The following is a 17295-nucleotide window of genomic DNA, read 5'->3' as shown; positions in this document are numbered from 1 at the left end:
AGGTACATGCCCTTGACCGGAATCGAACCTGGGACCCTTCAGTCCGCAGGCCAACGCTCTATCCACCGAGCCAAACCGGTTAGGGCTGATTTTCTTATTAAAATGGCAAAATCATATTGTAAAAGTTTGTTAATAAATAATGATCTAATAAGTTAACAGCTTTTTCTGTCTTACTCATTGATCAGGTTTCTTTTTTCTAGCTGACTGAAAGTTTATCCTCTCAAATATTCAGACATCTTAACACAGAAAGGGGTTAAATTTCACAGTGTATCTTTTTTTTTAATGACTCCATTTTAAAATTTTATTTATTTATTTTTTAGATAGAGAGGGAGAGAGAGAAACATCGATGGGTTGCTTGCCATAAGCATCCTTCCAGGAATGGAATGCACAACCTGGGTATGTGCCCTGAACTGGAATCAAACCTGCCACCTTTCGGTGTATGGGATAATGCTCCAACAACTGAGCCACACCTGCGAGGGCTCACAGTGTATCTTAAAATGAAAGTAAACTTTAGAGATGGGACAACATTCTAAGCTAGCCTGTCAGATAGAATGGATGCCCTCAGTATATTAAGACTGCATTGTCTGTAGAAGCATTTTATTCCTACTACTCCCATTCACACTTTATTTGTGGTCATCAATGTGTAGTATATTCAGTAATTCTAAGGTAGATTGCTCTGTAAAAGTACAAAATTAGAGCAGAGGCTGTAGAGGAAATATCTGACCTCTTCATAATGTGATATAACGCTGTCCAGCTTCATATAAGTGTGCTCATTTCACTCCCATTTAATACTGATTTTCTTTTTACTAGTTCTGTAACTCTTTTGAAATAAGTCTTCATTATTAAACAGTGAAATGGGTAGCATTTTTAAAATATCTTATTTAAAAATATTTGATGTTTTTGGTTTCTAGTTCATTACTACAAAGCTGGGAATTTCTGGTCATGTGCACAGATTAATGGCTGGATCCATGGCAGGTAAGAGGAGTGGGTATATTTTATTTCTAACAAATTTAATTTGGTTTAGCTGATATGTGTGACATTAAGTAGCATACATTTGTTAACTTTCTATATTCAATTATATAAGAAATCATTGATATTTCTACTCAAAAAGAGCATTTTACATTAGGAGATGGTAAGGAATAGTCTAAACTTACAACAAAGGAAAAAACATATAGTCTCTTTGACAATTCTCCTTCTGAAAATGTTTTTGTTTTGTTTTACTAAAATTTTTTTAAAATTATAACAACTATAGTAATACCTACTCCTATACAATGAAAATAGTTTCACTCCCTAGAAGCAATCAGTATTAATAATTTCTTATGTATGCTTTTTTCTAACCCTACCCTATGGGATAAGAACTTTTCTTTTAGTTATCTCAAGACTCTTTCTATATCAGTACATAGATCTTATTTTTTAATTTTTTATTTTTTTAAAATATATTTTATTGATTTTTTACAGAGAGGAAGGGAGAGAGATAGAGAGCTAGAAACATCGATGAGAGAGAAACATCGATCAGCTGCCTCCTGCACACTCCCCACTGGAGATGTGCCCGCAACCAAGTCACATGCCCTTGACCAGAATCGAACCTGGGACCTTTCAGTCCGCAGGCCGACGCTCTATCCACTGAGCCAAACCGGCTACGGCTAGATCTTATTTTTTTAAAGAATTGCATTATATCCTTTTTTTTGAGAGGTCAAATTTTTTTCTTTTTATTTTTAGAACTGTGTTATATTCTAAGGTAATGTACCATGATTTATTTAATCAATCCCCTATTGATTGACATTTGGGATATTTTCAGTTTCTGTTTTACAAATAACACATTGTACTTGTGTGACTATATCTGTAGAATAAATTTTCAGAAGGGAAATTGCTTTATCAGAGGATATGTATATTTAAATTTTGACAGACATTGGCAAACTGATCTCCATAATGCTTTCAATGGCCTTTTCCCCTATGGATCTTATAAAAATTTTAATACATAGAAATTAATTATGAATAAGGTTGATCAGCATTTCAAATTTTAGTGACCATTTGTATTTATCTTAGTTGTTTCTATTCTTTAAATATTCATTTTTATGAGTTTTGGAATTAGGACATTTGTTTTCTTTTCTGTGAAATATTGCTAATATTTTATATCCCAGTTTTAGATATGTCTTTTGACCTTATTTGTGATTTTTTAGAAAAGTTCATCTAAAAGTTGTTTTTAACCCCCTCATATTGAAGTTTTACATAGCCAAATGCGTTAGTCTTTTTCTCTGTGGCTTTAACATTTTGTGTTGTGTTTATAAATGCCTTTCCCTTTCTTTTTTTAAAACATATTTTTATTGCCCTAGCTGGTTTGGCTCAGTGGATAGAGCATTGGCCTGCGGACTGAAGGGTCCCAGGTTTGATTCCGGTCAAGGGCACATGCCCAGGTTGTGAGATCGATCCCCAGTAGGGGGCATGCAGGAGGCAGCCAATCAATGATGAGAGAGAATCATTGATCAGCTGCTTCTGCACGCCCCCTACTGGGGATCGATCCCACAACCTGGGCATGTGCCCTTGAACGGAATCGAACTCAAGACCCTTCAGTCCGAAGGCTGACACTTTATCCACTGAGCCAAACCAGCCAGGGCAATGCCTTTCCCTTTCTAAGTGCAACAGCTATTTGCCAGGTGGCCAGGTGGTATAGAAATATTTGAGTATTTTACATTGACATGACGGTGTTGGTGAGTAATATTAGCTAACATGTATTGCTCAATTGCTATGTGCTGTTTGTTCATAGACCTGAGCCTGTGACATGTCATCTTGCCTATTGCTATGGAGATAGTTTTTCCTTCTGCTATCTTATGTTGAAATAGACAATAGAATTTACAAAATACTTGTGACCCATTTACACTGTACTGTTTTAGTGCTAACAATATATCTTCACAATGGGCAGAGCTTGAAAAGATTTTACAAACTGACCCTTTACTTACAAGTTTGTTTTCAGCTTATGCTATTATGATAAAATTGTATCAATATCACCTTTGATTTCATTAGGCTTTCATCATTGCTATAATTTGAGAACACAACAAATGATAGGAAAGATATATATATATATCTTTCATAAATGTGACATATATGATGTGATATAATGATAGGAAAGAGATATATGTGTCAAAAAATTTATTGTACATTTAAGTTTTTACTTTTTTCAGGTATGACAGCAGTTATCTGTACTTACCCTCTTGACATGGTTAGAGTTCGCCTAGCATTCCAGGTGAAAGGGGAACACACTTACACAGGAATTATTCATGCATTCAAAACAATTTATGCAAAGGTACATATTTACTTTTCTCATTTATAACGTCTTTTTATATTTAGAAAAATATTTTGAATATTATCTAAATAAGTATCCTATTATTTATAAGTAATTGATAATACAGTGGGGCCTTGACTTATGAGTGTTCCGACTAACGAGTTTTTTGAGATACCAGCTGTCTCTCGGCCGATTTTTTGCATTGAGTTGACAGAGTAATTTGAGTTAACAAGCTCCTTAACGAGCTCGGTCTCAGAACGAATTAAACTCGTAGTCAAGGCCCCACTGTAATAATATTTATGAAAACACATCTGTGTTTCAAGGTGGGTCCCAGAATAATATTTTTGTTATGATGTATGCTTTTTTCCCCCTGCTAATCCTCACCTGAGGATTTTTTTCCATTGATTTTTTTTCTTTTTAACATATTTTTATTGATTTCAGAGAGGAAGGGAGAGAGAGATAGAAACATCCATGATGAGAGAGAATCACTGATCGGCTGCCTCCCGCAACTCCCACTGGGGATCGAGCCCACAACCCAGGCATGTGCCCTTGACTGGAATTGAACCTAGGACCCTTCAGTCCGCAGGCTGACGCTCTATCCATTGAGCCAAACTGACTAGGGCTTTCCATTGATTTTTAAAGAGAGTGGAAAGGAGGGGGGGGTTGAAACATCGATGTGAGAGAGACATGAACGACTGGTTGCTTTCCACACGCACCCGACAAGGTCCAGGGATGGAGCCTGTAACCAGAATTAAACCCGGGACCCTTCAGTCTGAGGGCCTATACTCCATCCACTGAGCAGAACTGGATAGGGTGATATATGCTTTTAAAAACATTTTTACTTATTGATTTTTTTTTTCAGAGAGAGGGAAAGAGGGAGAGGGGGTGAGAGAGAAAGAGAAACATTGATTTGTTGTTTCTCATTTATGCATTCATTGGTTGCTTCTTGTATGTGCCCTGACTGGTGATCAAAGCCACAACCTCGCAGTATCAGGACGATGCTCTAACCAACTGAGCTACCAGGCCAGGACTATAATGTATGCCTTTGTTCTTTGATGTTTATCATAATGAAAGAAATGTAATCTTCTGTTGTTTCTTCATTCAAAAGGAAGGCGGTTTCCTTGGATTTTACAGAGGCCTGATGCCTACTATATTAGGAATGGCTCCATATGCAGGTATGTTTCAAATTTGGCAGAATCTTGGTTTTTCATTTTCTTTTAAGAATGATTTTTTAAGTTTAGCATTTTATATTTAAGTCACTAATCTGTCAGGATTATTTTTTTCCTCCTTAGGGTAACCATTTGACTCAGCACCATTTATTAACTAGTCCCTCCTTTCCCCAGTGATTTTCAGTGCTACTTCTTAAAACAATAATTGCGTGCAGTTTCATATTTGGTAGGACAAGTCCCAGGACTTAATGCTTTTTTCCTCCCAGGAATGTAAGAACTGTAGATATTTTGTTATTCCACAGACTTTGAAATCAGTTTTTGATGTTGCAAAAGCACTTTTGTTGGGATTTTGAATGAAATTTCATACAGTTTTTGGACATTTTTGCTAGATCTAGTCATTGACACCTTATAAGCTTTGTCTTTTAGAAAATTACATTTTAAGTTTATTGCTTGATTTAATTTTGACATGATCTTATAACTTGCCGTTATCCTCCTTGTTGATATTATAGCCACCCACCATGTTACTTGTAGATGTTTTGGATTTTCTGTGTGGACAGTCAGATCCTGTGCAAATAATATTATTTTTCTTACTTCATCTAATTCTTATTTTTTAAAAATTTGTTTATTTATGTTTGTCTTATCCTACTATACTAGCTAAGGACCTACAATGCAGTGGTGAATAAAAATCATGATCCTGGGCATTTTGGCTCATTACTGATTTTAAAGGGAATGTTTCTAATACTTCTCATTTATCATAATGTTTACCGTAGTGTGTACCACTTATCAGGTTCAGGAAGTTTTGATAAGAACCTTTAGCTGAATTGGTGTTGAACATTGTCAGATACCCTTTTTTGCATTTACTGAGGTGATCATATAGTTTTCTCCTTTAATGGGTTAATATGGTTCATGACATTAATGTCAACCCAAATTGGTTGTGATGCATTGATCTTTTTATATCCTGTTGGATTCAATTTGCTGTCTTTTTAAGTTTTACAGTTATATTTATAAGTGAGATTACTTTGTAATATCCTCAAGATCTCATACAATAAATTAAAGAGTATTTCTGCATTTTCCATCCTCAGGAAGAATCTGTATAAAATGATTGGAATTACCTTGTTTCTTGAAAGCTTTAATTGTGGGATGGTTTTTAAATACTGGCTTAGTTTCTTGAATGATTATAGGGTTGTACAGTTTTTGTGCCATTTTTGGTAATTCATACCTTACCTTTACTGTTTTGTGCTAGTTTTCAAAATTTTTTATTTTTTTAAAATATATTTTTATTGATTTCAGAGAGGAAGTGAGAGAGAGATAGAACATCAATGATGAGAATCATTGATCGGCTGCCGCCTGCACGCCCTCTACTGGGGAGGGAGCCTGCAACCAGGCACGTGCCCTTGACCGGAATCGAACCTGGGACCTTTCAGTCCACTCTATCCAATGAGCCAAACTGGCTAGGGCTAGTTTTCAATTTTTTGTTAAAAGGTTTTCTTTTTTTGCCCTGCTGGTGTGGCTCAGTGGTTGAGCATTGACCTCTGAACCAGGAGGTCATGGTTCAATTTCTGGTCAGGGCAAGGACACATGCCCGGGTTGAGTGCTCGATCCCCAGTATGGGGCATGCAGGAGGCAGCTGAACAATGATTCTCTCTTTGTTTCTATCTCGCTCTCCCCCTTTCTTCTGCTCTGAAATCAATAAAAATAGATTAAAAAAATTTCTTTTTCATTTTTATTTTATTTATTAATTTATTTTTAGGGAGAAAGAGAGATGAAGGGAAAGAGAAACAGACAGAGAGAAAGAGAAACATCAATTTGTTGTTCCACTGGTTTATGCATTCGTTGGTTGGTTCTTGTATGTGCCCTGATTGGGGATCTAACTCAAAACCTTGGTGTATCTGAATGTTTCTCTAACCAACTGAGCTACCTGGCTAGGGTTTTTCTTATTTGTTCATAATTTTTCACATCTGGTCTATCTATAGTTATGTCCCACTTTTCATTTTTGTTTACATGTTCTCTTCTCTAGTCAATTTCATTGATTTTTGTTCATGCCTTAATTATCACCTTCTTTCTCTGGGTTTATTCTTCAATTGGATGCTTACCTCATTAACTTTCAACCTTTAGGTTTGTTTTCTTTCCTAATGTAAGCATTTTTCTTCTAAATGCTGCTTTAGCTGCATCCAATGAGTTTCTTTTAGTTGTTTTTACTTAAAATTTGGACATTTTCAAACATACTCAAAGTAGACAATAGTGTAATGAACCACCATGTACCTATCACCCAGCTTCAATAGTGATCAACTCATGACCAGTCTTACTTTAACTCCTAATTACTCCCTCCACCTTCATTCATCTCAAATTGTTTTAAAGGAAATCCACTTTATTTCATCCACAATATATCTGTATTGAGCTCTTTATGCTTTTATAAAAGCATGACCTCATACCATTTGAAACTTTAAAAAAAATTCTGAGTAGCATTTAGTCATTGTTCAAATTCCTACCCACCTCATAATTATTATTTTTTTAAAAATATATTTCATTGATTTTTTACAGAGAGGAAGGGAGAGGGATAGAGAGTTAGAAACATCAATGAGAGAGAAACATCAATCAGCTGCCTCCTGCACACCCCCTACTGGGGATGTGCCAACATCCAAGGTACATGCCCTTGACCGGAATCGAACCTGAGACCCTTCAGTCCACAGGCCGACGCTCTATCCACTGAGCCAAACCCGTCAGGGCCACCTCATAATTATTTTTTTGGCCATATCCAAGTTAATGTTTGCCTGGTATATCTTTTTTCATCCTTTTTATTTTCTACTTTTTCATGTCTTTATGTTTTAGGTATTTATTTTGTAATCATTTGTAGCTGGATATTTTATTTAATCTAGTTTGTAAGATATTTTAATTGTCAGTTAGTCTACTTAATTGTTATTGTGATTGTTGATATATTTGGACTTGTTTCTATACCTTGCTATTTGATTTCTATGTGTTGCTTTTCTTTTTCTTTTTTAAATTCCTTTCTTACCTTGTTTGCTTATTTTTCTAAACTCTTACACCCTTACTCTTTTTTTTAACCTTCCTGAATTTATTTATTTAAAGATTTTTTAGAGAGAGGGAGAGAGAGAAACATCTATGTAGGAGCGAGATATAGATCAGCTGCCTCCTGCACTGTCCCCTGCTGGGGATTGAGCCCTAAACCCAGCATGTGCCCTGACCAGGACACAGGACAATGACCAACCAACTGAGCCATACCAGCCAAAGTCTCCCTACTCTTTATAAATACACAAATTTATTTGCCTTCTCCTATATTTCGTGGTCTTTAGTAGTGAGCTTATTACTTGATCTTAATCTCTGAGTTTCAGACTCAGTGATTCCTTCCTCCATAGGACCAATGGCAGGATCCATCTCAATGGCCCTGCTGCTATTGGCTTCAATATGGACTTGTTATACCACTCTCATGGGCCAGCTTTTATTTTTGGAAGGTGGTGGTTCTGGGGCTTCTTGGAGACCTCATTCTTTTTGCAAGCCCAGCAATGGCTATAGTTGTTCTGCAGTGACAGAGTTCCTCAGAATACATATATTGCCATTATGCTGGAGGCAGAGCTCTTTAATTTTTTGCTATATTTTCTTGTCTTTATATATTTTTTTGTTTTTGTTTTATTTTATTTTTTTGTATATATATATTTTATTGATTTTAGAGAGGAAGGGAGAGGGAGAGAGAGAAATATCAATGATGAGAGAGAATCATTGATTGGCTGCCTCCTGCATGCCCCCTACTGGGGATGGAGCCCGCAACCCAGGCATGTGCCCTTGGCTGGAATCGAACCTGGGACCCTTCAGTCCGCAGACCGACGCTCTATCCATTGAGCCAAACCAGCTAGGGCTTGTTTTTGTTTTAGTTTTCAGTTTTTAAAATATATACTTACATAGTTAATGCATATATATGTATATATAATTTCCTTTCTTAATTCTTCCCCATTTTGCAAATATTTTTTATATTTTTGAATACTCTTCACAAACATAGTTTTTATTTAATTAATTAATTATTTTTAAACAAATATATATTTTTTGATTTCAGAGAGGAAGGGAGAGGGTGAGAGAGATAGAAACATCAATGATGAGAGAGAATCATTGATTGGCTGCCTCCTGCACACTCCCTACTGGGGATCAAGCCCACATCCCACATCCGGTCCTTGACCGGAATCGAACTTGGGACCCTTGAGTCCACAGGCCGATGCTCTGTCCACTGAGCCAGATCAGCTAGGGCAAACATAGTTTTTATTAATTGTGTCATATTTAACTAAATATGATTCCACATAATTTAAGTAGTTCTAATTTTTTTTTTCTTACGTTTATTTTGCTGGGAACTTTCTTGTTATGAGTTTTTTCTGTATTTAGATTAAGTTCTTAGAATAGATTTCCCAAATATAAAAGTGTAGGAATACTCCAAAATTATATATCATCATTTCAAAATACTATAAGATCATAAGAATTTTGTATAAAGAATAAATGTATGCCCTGGCTGGTTTGGTTCAATGGATAGAGCGTCGGCCTGCAGACTGAAGGGTCCCAGGTTCGATTCCGGCCAAGGGCACATGCCTGGGTTGCGGGCTCGATCCCTGGTAGGGGGTGTGCAGGAGGCAGCCAATCAATGATTCTCTCTCATCATTGATGTTTCTATCTCTCTCTCCCTCTCCCTTCCTCTCTAAAAATCAATAAAATATATTTTTAAAAAAAAGAAAAAAAGAATAAATGTATATATTGAGGTATTATCCTGGACAGAATTTTTGTAAATGCTTATTCTTAAGCATCAAGTATCTTTTTAAATATGTTTTTAAAATTTAGGAGATATCAGGATGTCTTGATTAATACTTAGGTGATAGGAATGCTTGAATTCTATTCTTGATTTTATTAATGTATAACTTTAATAGGTCTATTATAAAAATCATGTAAATTTTCAGCAATACCAACTTCATATTACCAGTAACTTAATTCAACATTTATCAGATTTCACATGCCTTGGGAGGCAATATGAACATTTGTCTCATAGTCACAACTCTTCCCTGAAGACAAAATTAGATACCAAGTTAAAATAAAAATGCTTTGTTACTTCTGAATTTTTTGCCTCTATTTTATGTTATCATTATTGTTATTATAAATAGAAGTTGTCATATTTACTTGTAATTATTAATCATGAATTTAATGTTTATTCATGTGAAACCTTGGAAAATAGTTTAATTCTATTCCTATATAAGGTGGCAGTATACTCACCTTTGCCCTTATTCAGTGAACTGAAGTATATATTAGTGTGTGAAAATCAATGCTATAATTTTTTATAGGTGGTAATTTTGTTGTCTTTAGATTACTTTTATAGACTTTTTTTTTTTTATCTTAGAGTAAGCCAAATATCAGGAAACAGGAAATGCATAGTTAGTTTCTTGAGTTAATTGGTTATTTTGTAAGAATGGTGTCTTTTCACAGCTCATGTTCTGTTAAGCATCGTGGTGAATTTATATTTTGTTTTTCAGGTGTTTCATTTTTTACTTTTGGTACCTTAAAGAGTGTTGGGCTTTCCCATGCTCCTACCCTTCTTGGCAGACCTTCATCAGACAATCCTAATGTCTTAGTTTTGAAAACTCACATAAACTTACTTTGTGGTGGTGTTGCTGGAGCAATAGCACAGACAATATCGTAAGTTTCTTCATCAACTTAATTCAGTCAAATTGCAGTTACCCAATCCTGATTTTCAGCATTGGTTAATCATTTTTTTCTAATAGATTATTAAAACACAGGATTCCTTGCAAAGTATGTCTTAATTTAATACGTTTCTTTTCAGACGTGCCTGCACTTTTAGCATATTATAAATAATTTAGTGCCAAATTGACCAAATTAGTTTTAACCCACCCAATTTCTTGTCGTTCATTTATAAGGAAGAAAGGTAGAAAAAAACACTGAGTATAGTCTTCATCCATATTTTCTCATGATTTCACCTAAATGAAGTTTCTGAAATTTGAGCCATTGTGTTTGTGTTTGTGCGTGTAAGGCACAACTTCTCTTGCACTAAAATCTCCAAGGCCTGCTTTGTCAGACAGTGTATGAGGCATTGGGAGGTTCACTGAAGGAAAAACACAGCTATTGCCTCAGGAAGCCTATACTGTTATTGAGACAGTAGCAATACAGTGGAGTTCTATGTTAATTTAAGTGCTAGTGGAAACATAAAGATACTACTATAAAGTACTTGGAATGGTGGCTTCAACGAATTTCTCTAGACCAAGAGAGATTGTGTAGATGAGATAAAAGAGGCTGGAATATTTAGAATTAGGAACTTTTCAGGAATAGGAGGAAGAAAAGCTGTCTGACTGTGGAGTATCCTGTAAAACAGGAAGTAGTAGTGTCACAGACTCAAAACAGAGGATCCAATGGAAAAAGAAAAGTCAAAGTAAAACAAGTACTGAAAAGGAAGGTGTTTCTTGGATTTTGCAATTGTTACTTTTGTGAAAGCAAATTTGGTGTACTTGTGTGTGAGAACAGATCACACTAGATTGCAGGTAAAGAAGAAGATGGGTGTGTGTGGTTTGCTTTGGAAACCTTGCTGTGGGATCTCGTTCATTTGCAGAGATATGATCACCTCTGGCTATTTTGATTCTCTTCTTGGTTTTACTGCCTTTTTTCTTTATTACTCATTTCCAACTTAGATCCTTAAAATCTGTCTTCTCTTTCCCACTTCTCTTCTTAAACTATATTCTATACCATTCATTCTTCACAGATTCAGAGGCTTCTTCTCAGGTTTTTACTCTCCTTTCAATTGTTCTAGTTCCTTGGTTTTTTTTAACAGTGCCCTCTCTTGTCAATCATGCTCCTTAACCTTCCCTTTTTCGGTTCTTTGCTGATCATGTCCTCCTCTTCCTACCTATTGGTGTAGACCTTTGCTCTCCCCTTAAATATCTAGAATTAGCTTATCTGTCTTTATGGCTTCAAGGTCACTTCTCTACAGATAACCAGTTCTGTTTAAGTCTCCATTATTGACTCACTATTACTTCTCTGACGAGCTCTTGGATATTTCTACTTGGACTTCTGCAGTCAGTGCCAACTCTGTCATTCAGGTATTCCTTTCTTTCCTCTTTGTATTGATAAACATTGATCTTCTAGTCCTAGTAATACCTTGAAATCATTTTTCACATTTTACATATCTGTGTACTCATTATGTCTTATCATTTTTTACTTCAGAACATTGCCTACAGTGCTATTTTCTTTCTTCCTCAATGTGATTTCCCTGGTTCTGATCCTTGTACTTAGTCCTCTTACATTCTCTCCGTTCTACTAATCCATTTCTTCTACCCACATCTGTTCCTGCTTGGAAACTGAATCATTCAGGTTGAGGCTTTGGTCCCTTTATCCTCATGAAGTTTTTCCTCTCCCCAAACCCCATTAAAAAATAATTCCTGGAGATGCTGTTGAAGTACACAGGGAGTTCACCTGTTGGTACTGTTATTTCTTGAGCTGCTTGGTTGGTGCATGTTTTGTTTTGTTTTTTTAAATAACTATTTCATAATAAACTTAAATGTCTATAAAAGTATATGATTATTTTTTGTCATATATCACTTATGTATATATTAGGTACATGGAGAAGTTTGAGTAGGAAAGTAGAAAGCAGCTTTGTAACACTAGACAGACTCAGTTTGTTAAAATTTTCTTACCTTAATGCTGAGATAACAGTACGTATTTCATGCAGGTGTTGTAAAGATGGAATGAGATAAAGTACATAAATTGTTTAGCACAGAACCTAATTTAAGTAGTCAATATTAGCAAAATAAAAAATCTCCTGGAATTCTACTTTGAAAAGAGATTACTTTTGTATATTTCGTTTCAAGCAATTTTTACATAGAATTTTCTCTGTCCTCTAAATGTAATTAACTATATTGTTAATTTTAGTCCTTAAAGAAATTTTTTTGGTTCGTCTATTTTATACAGGGGATGTGGTGACTATTCTTAGAGTAAGGTTCTCAACTGGGATGATTTTGACTCCAGTGAACATTTATTAATGTCTGGAGACATTTTTGGTTGTCACAGCTGGGGGAGTGCTACTGGCATCTAGTGTGTAGAAGCCAGGGATGCACCTGAACATCCTACAATGCACAGGCAGCCCTCCTCTGCGAGGTATCCAACCCAAAGTGTCAGTAGTGCCGATGATGAGAAACCCCGCCTCAGCTTACAGCCGTGAAAAGCACCCTGTTGTCTTCAGGAAGTGGCATTTATTTGGCCTTGAGGAATGAATGAAGCTTGATATTGTGATGGGAGAGAAGAACCATCTAACCTAGGAGACCTCTGTATCGTTAACTTATTTATTTATGTGCCTGTATCCAGACTCCCATATTAGACAAAACAATAAGAGAATAGGAGCACATTATTTCTTAGCATATATAGGGCTTTGTACTCAATAATTGTTGAGCAGAAAACTAAAAATCATTTTTAACTTTTGCTTTATTCTTCTTTCAGCTACCCATTTGATGTAACTCGTAGGCGAATGCAATTAGGAACTGTTCTTCCAGAATTTGAAAAGTGCCTGTAAGTTCTCCATTTGTCATTGTTTCTTTTCTTTAGGAAATGTAATGTTTAAAGTAAGTAGTGAGGTAGGATTGTGTCTCACCAGTAGTCTAGAACTCCCATTTTATCTCCCATAGTTTAACCTGATTACCTTGTAAGATTTAAAAATATATATATTTTTTATTGATTTCAGAGAGGAAGGGAGAGGGAGAGACAGAAATATTAATCACCAGAGAGAATCATTGGTGTATAATTTAAAATTTTCTGGTAGCCACATTAAAACGTGTATAAAAATAAACATGAAATTAAAAAATATTTCACCAAAACCGGTTTGGCTCAGTGGATAGTGTCGGCCTGCGGACTGAAGGGTCCCAGGTTCGATTCTGGTCAAGGGCGTGTACCTTGGTTGCAGGCACATCCCCAGTAGGAGGTGTGCAGGAGGCAGCTGGTCGATGTTTCTCTCTCATCGATGTTTCTAACTCTCTATCCCTCTCCCTTCCTCTCTGTAAAAAATCAATAAAAATATTTAAAAAAATATTTCCATTTAATTTAAAATATAACTTCAATATTGCAGTATTTTATATCCCTTTTAAAAATATGTTTTTATTGATTTTAGAGAGAGAGAAAGGGGGCTGGAGAGAGAAAAACATCTATATACGAGCAAGATATAGATCAGCTGCTTCTAGTGGGGATTGAGCCCACAACCCAGGCATTCGCCCTGACTGGGAATTGGACCAGTAACCTCATGGCACATGGGTCGACACTCAACCACTGAGCCACACCGGCTGGGCAATATATCCCTTTCTTATTCTAAGCATTTTATTTTTATTTTTTTAAAATATATTTCTTTATTGATTTCAGAGAGGAAGGGAGAGATGGAAACATCAATGATGAGAGAGAATCATTGATTGGCTGCCTCCTGCACGCCCCCTACTGGGGATCGAGCCCGCAGCCCAGGCATGTGCCCTTGGCCGGAATTGAACCTGGGACCCCTCAGTCTGCAGGCCAACGCTCTATCCACTGAGCCAAGTTGGCTAGGGCTATTCTAAGCGTTTTAAAGCCAGAGTGTATTTAATATTCATAGTACATCTCAATTTGGATTTGCCACATTTAAAGTCAGGTGGCTACCATTGTTGCACAGCTCAGCTCTAGAATTTTCTATAAATATTTAGAATCGTTCTATTTGATTGGTGATGTGTTATCCCTCAGGAAGAGCAGAATGTTTGTTCAATGGCCTTTGTTGATCCAAAAGATTTTTTGAAGATTTGAAAAGTAAAGGCAGCCCAGCCGGCGTGGCTGGGTGGTTGAACATTGACCTATGAACTAGGAGGTCACGGTTCGATTCCTGGTCAGGGCATATGCCCGGGTTTCGGGTTTGATCCCTAGTGTGGGGCATGCAGGAGGCAGCCGATCAATGATTATCTCTCATCATTGATGTTTCTAACTCTCTCCCTCTCCCTTCCTTTCTGAAAGCAATCGAGAAAATTATGAAAAAAGAAAAAGATTTTCCTTTAAAAAAAGAAAAAAAAGAAAAGGCAAAGAGCCCCAAACGTTTGTTTGAAAGGAAAAAAACACCATTTGAACAAGAAAGTCTTTATTGTCCTGGCCAGTTTGGCTCAGTGGATAGAGCATCAGCCTGCGGACTGAAGGGATCCGGGTTTGATTTCAGTCAAGGGTGCATGCCCGGGTTGTGGGCTCGATCCCCAGTAGGGGGTGTGCAGGAGGCAGCCAATCAGTGATTCTCTCTCATCATTGATGTTTCTATCTCTTTCTCTCCCTCTCCCTTCCTCTCTGACATCAATAAAAATATATTTAAAAACATAAAAATATTTAAGAAATTAAAAAGACTACATCAGTATTTCAAATATTATTATGGAATAGTGTTGCCAGTAAATGTCATAGACACAGACAAACAAAATATATGTTATTAATGAGCCTGGCAATTCTATGCATAGTGCTTGTACGAGTTTGGAATTAATTGCAGTTTTATTGTGAATTTTTACCTTGTTTTAGCACTTGTGTTCCAAAACCTATTAAAGATGTCATTTTGGCTTCTTTTTAAAATGCTATTATGGATCTTAAAATTGTCCCTGCATGAGTGGGCCTACAGGTGTCATCTTTTAACTGTTGTCTTTCAGTACCATGCGGGAGACTATGAAATATGTCTATGGACACCATGGAATTCGGAGAGGATTATATCGTGGCTTATCTCTGAACTACATTCGCTGCATTCCCTCTCAAGCAGTGGCTTTTACAACATATGAACTCATGAAGCAGTTTTTTCACCTCAACTGAAGAAAAAATCGTGATTTCCTCTCCTTAGTAAATTCTCAGAGGGAGAAATAAAATGTTAGTTTAATCTGGGGGAGAACATTACTTGAAGAGGGACTTTACCCTCTCACAGGAACCACTGGTATTTTAGTACTTGATTTTTTTACTCATTACAAATCAAAAGTGCTTACTATGCCTTTTGATGCCAAAAGTTACAGCACAGAACATTGAAAAAATTTCCTAAACTGATGCTGGCTAATCAGTTAGGTTATTTGAAAGTGTTATTTGTAAGTAGAACTAACTTAAAATGGGACTCAAGAGGTTGTCATTAGCTGTATCATGCTGTTCCAAGCTTTTCATTGTAATCATGATTTTCAAAGACTCTAACATTGTTTATTATTATTACAACCAACAGGCTTTGCAGTAGAATAATGAAAACTGAACTTTTAAGTTTTATAATAAGCTGTAGCTTAGAAGCCGGCCTTGGAATATCATTCTTATTATTTCTCTTCTTATAATTCTGCTCCACTGGATAAAAGGACAAATTTTTTTCTCTTCACTTTTTCAAAAAGCAAACATTGTATTTAAAAAGTAGCCATGTAGAGACTCAACAAGTGAAGAATTTTTCAGGTATTGCTGAAATGTTATTACCAGATACTATGACTGATTTAAATATTTTTAAAAGTCAGTGTATTTCCCAAAGGTAGTAATAGTAAATACTGATTATCTGCTCTCAAAACAGATTAGCATTATACTAGTAGATTTGTTTTGTTAGATGATTTAGTGTATACTAGAAAATTTATTTCAGTGCACTATGAAATATCCATTAATATAGATGTGAATGTTGAAGACTGTTTCTAAAATATTGTCATGATACATCAACTAGTTCTTCCATGTAAAATAGTTTTAGTGTAATATAAACTTAAGTAGAAATATAAAAATCATTTGAATTGCTATTCTTTATGTTAAAATGGTTTAAAATGTAAGAATTCCATTTATTGTGTTTAGAGTACTTTTTATGTTTTATTATAAGCATGATAGAAATGGGAGGGGAACAGTTACAGTGTTGTCCTCAGAAATAGTGATTTGTAGAATTGATGTGATTTTTAAGACATTAGAAAACTAAGTTGAAAGTGTTATTTCTGCTTCAATTTTTACTTTTGCATAAAAGATTTCTTGTCACACCTTGGTAAAATTTAGATGAACTGGTTTCATTTTCAAAGTGTTTATTTTAAAATAAATATGTATCTTTATATGATTTATAAGTATACCTGCAGGTATAAATACATGTGTTCCTAAAACCATTTTGTATATTTTCATTTTTGAATTACACTGTAGCTAAATATTGTTATCAAATCTCAAGATAATTTAAATATATAAAATAAGTATCTCAGCTATGTTATCAATAAAAAGGATTGCAGGTATTTTTTAAACAAAAATTTGCATTCTGTGTCTTTTTTTTTTTTTCCAGATGAACTGGTTTCATTTTCAAAGTGTTTATTTTAAAGTAAATATGTATCTTTATATGATTTATAAGTATACCTGCAGGTATAAATACATGTGTTCCTAAAACCATTTTGTATATTTTCATTTTTGAATTACACTGTAGCTAAATATTGTTATCAAATCTCAAGATAATTTAAATATATAAAATAAGTATCTCAGCTATGTTATCAATAAAAAGGATTGCAGGTATTTTTTAAACAAAAATTTGCATTCTGTGTCTTTTTTTTTTCCATTGATCTTAGAGAGGGAGGAAGGGAGACAGAGAAAAACATTGATGTGAGAGAGACATTGATTGGCTGTCTCCCCACTCACCCCGCCGGGGATGAACCCTGAACCTGGGCATGTGCCCTAACTGGGAATTGAACCCATGGCCTTCCAGTGCACTGGGGGTAGGGTGGCCTGTCTAGACAGAAGCGGGCGCATATAGTTTGGGCCAGATTTATGAAGCCGCTGTTTTCCAAAGCCGCAGGAAGAGAGCAAAGCCGCCTTCCCCCAGGGCTCTGCGGTCCAGGTGCGCCTCGTGGAAACGCCGGCGCT

The 17295-nt window shown here is 35.7% G+C and overlaps 1 protein-coding gene across 1 annotated transcript in view; it reads left to right on the top strand.

Moving 5' to 3' along the window:
• Positions 1–16685, top strand: part of SLC25A16 (solute carrier family 25 (mitochondrial carrier), member 16) — a 27686-nt gene extending 11001 nt beyond the window's left edge. Inside the window, exons 5-8 of the mRNA XM_014548181.1 lie at positions 4389–4455; positions 9966–10128; positions 12934–13002; positions 15120–16685. Coding sequence (XP_014403667.1) covers positions 4389–4455; positions 9966–10128; positions 12934–13002; positions 15120–15276 — 456 coding nt within the window. The 3' untranslated portion in view covers positions 15277–16685. The remainder of the gene's footprint in view (positions 1–4388; positions 4456–9965; positions 10129–12933; positions 13003–15119) is intronic.
• Positions 16686–17295: the final 610 nt, after the last annotated feature.

The sequence above is a fragment of the Myotis brandtii genome, unplaced genomic scaffold (genome assembly GCF_000412655.1).
Source record: "Myotis brandtii unplaced genomic scaffold, ASM41265v1 scaffold499, whole genome shotgun sequence".
Classification (NCBI taxonomy): Eukaryota; Metazoa; Chordata; class Mammalia; order Chiroptera; family Vespertilionidae; genus Myotis; species Myotis brandtii.
Note: the sequence above shows the minus strand (reverse complement) of the source record. Positions and strands in the feature narration are given on the sequence as shown.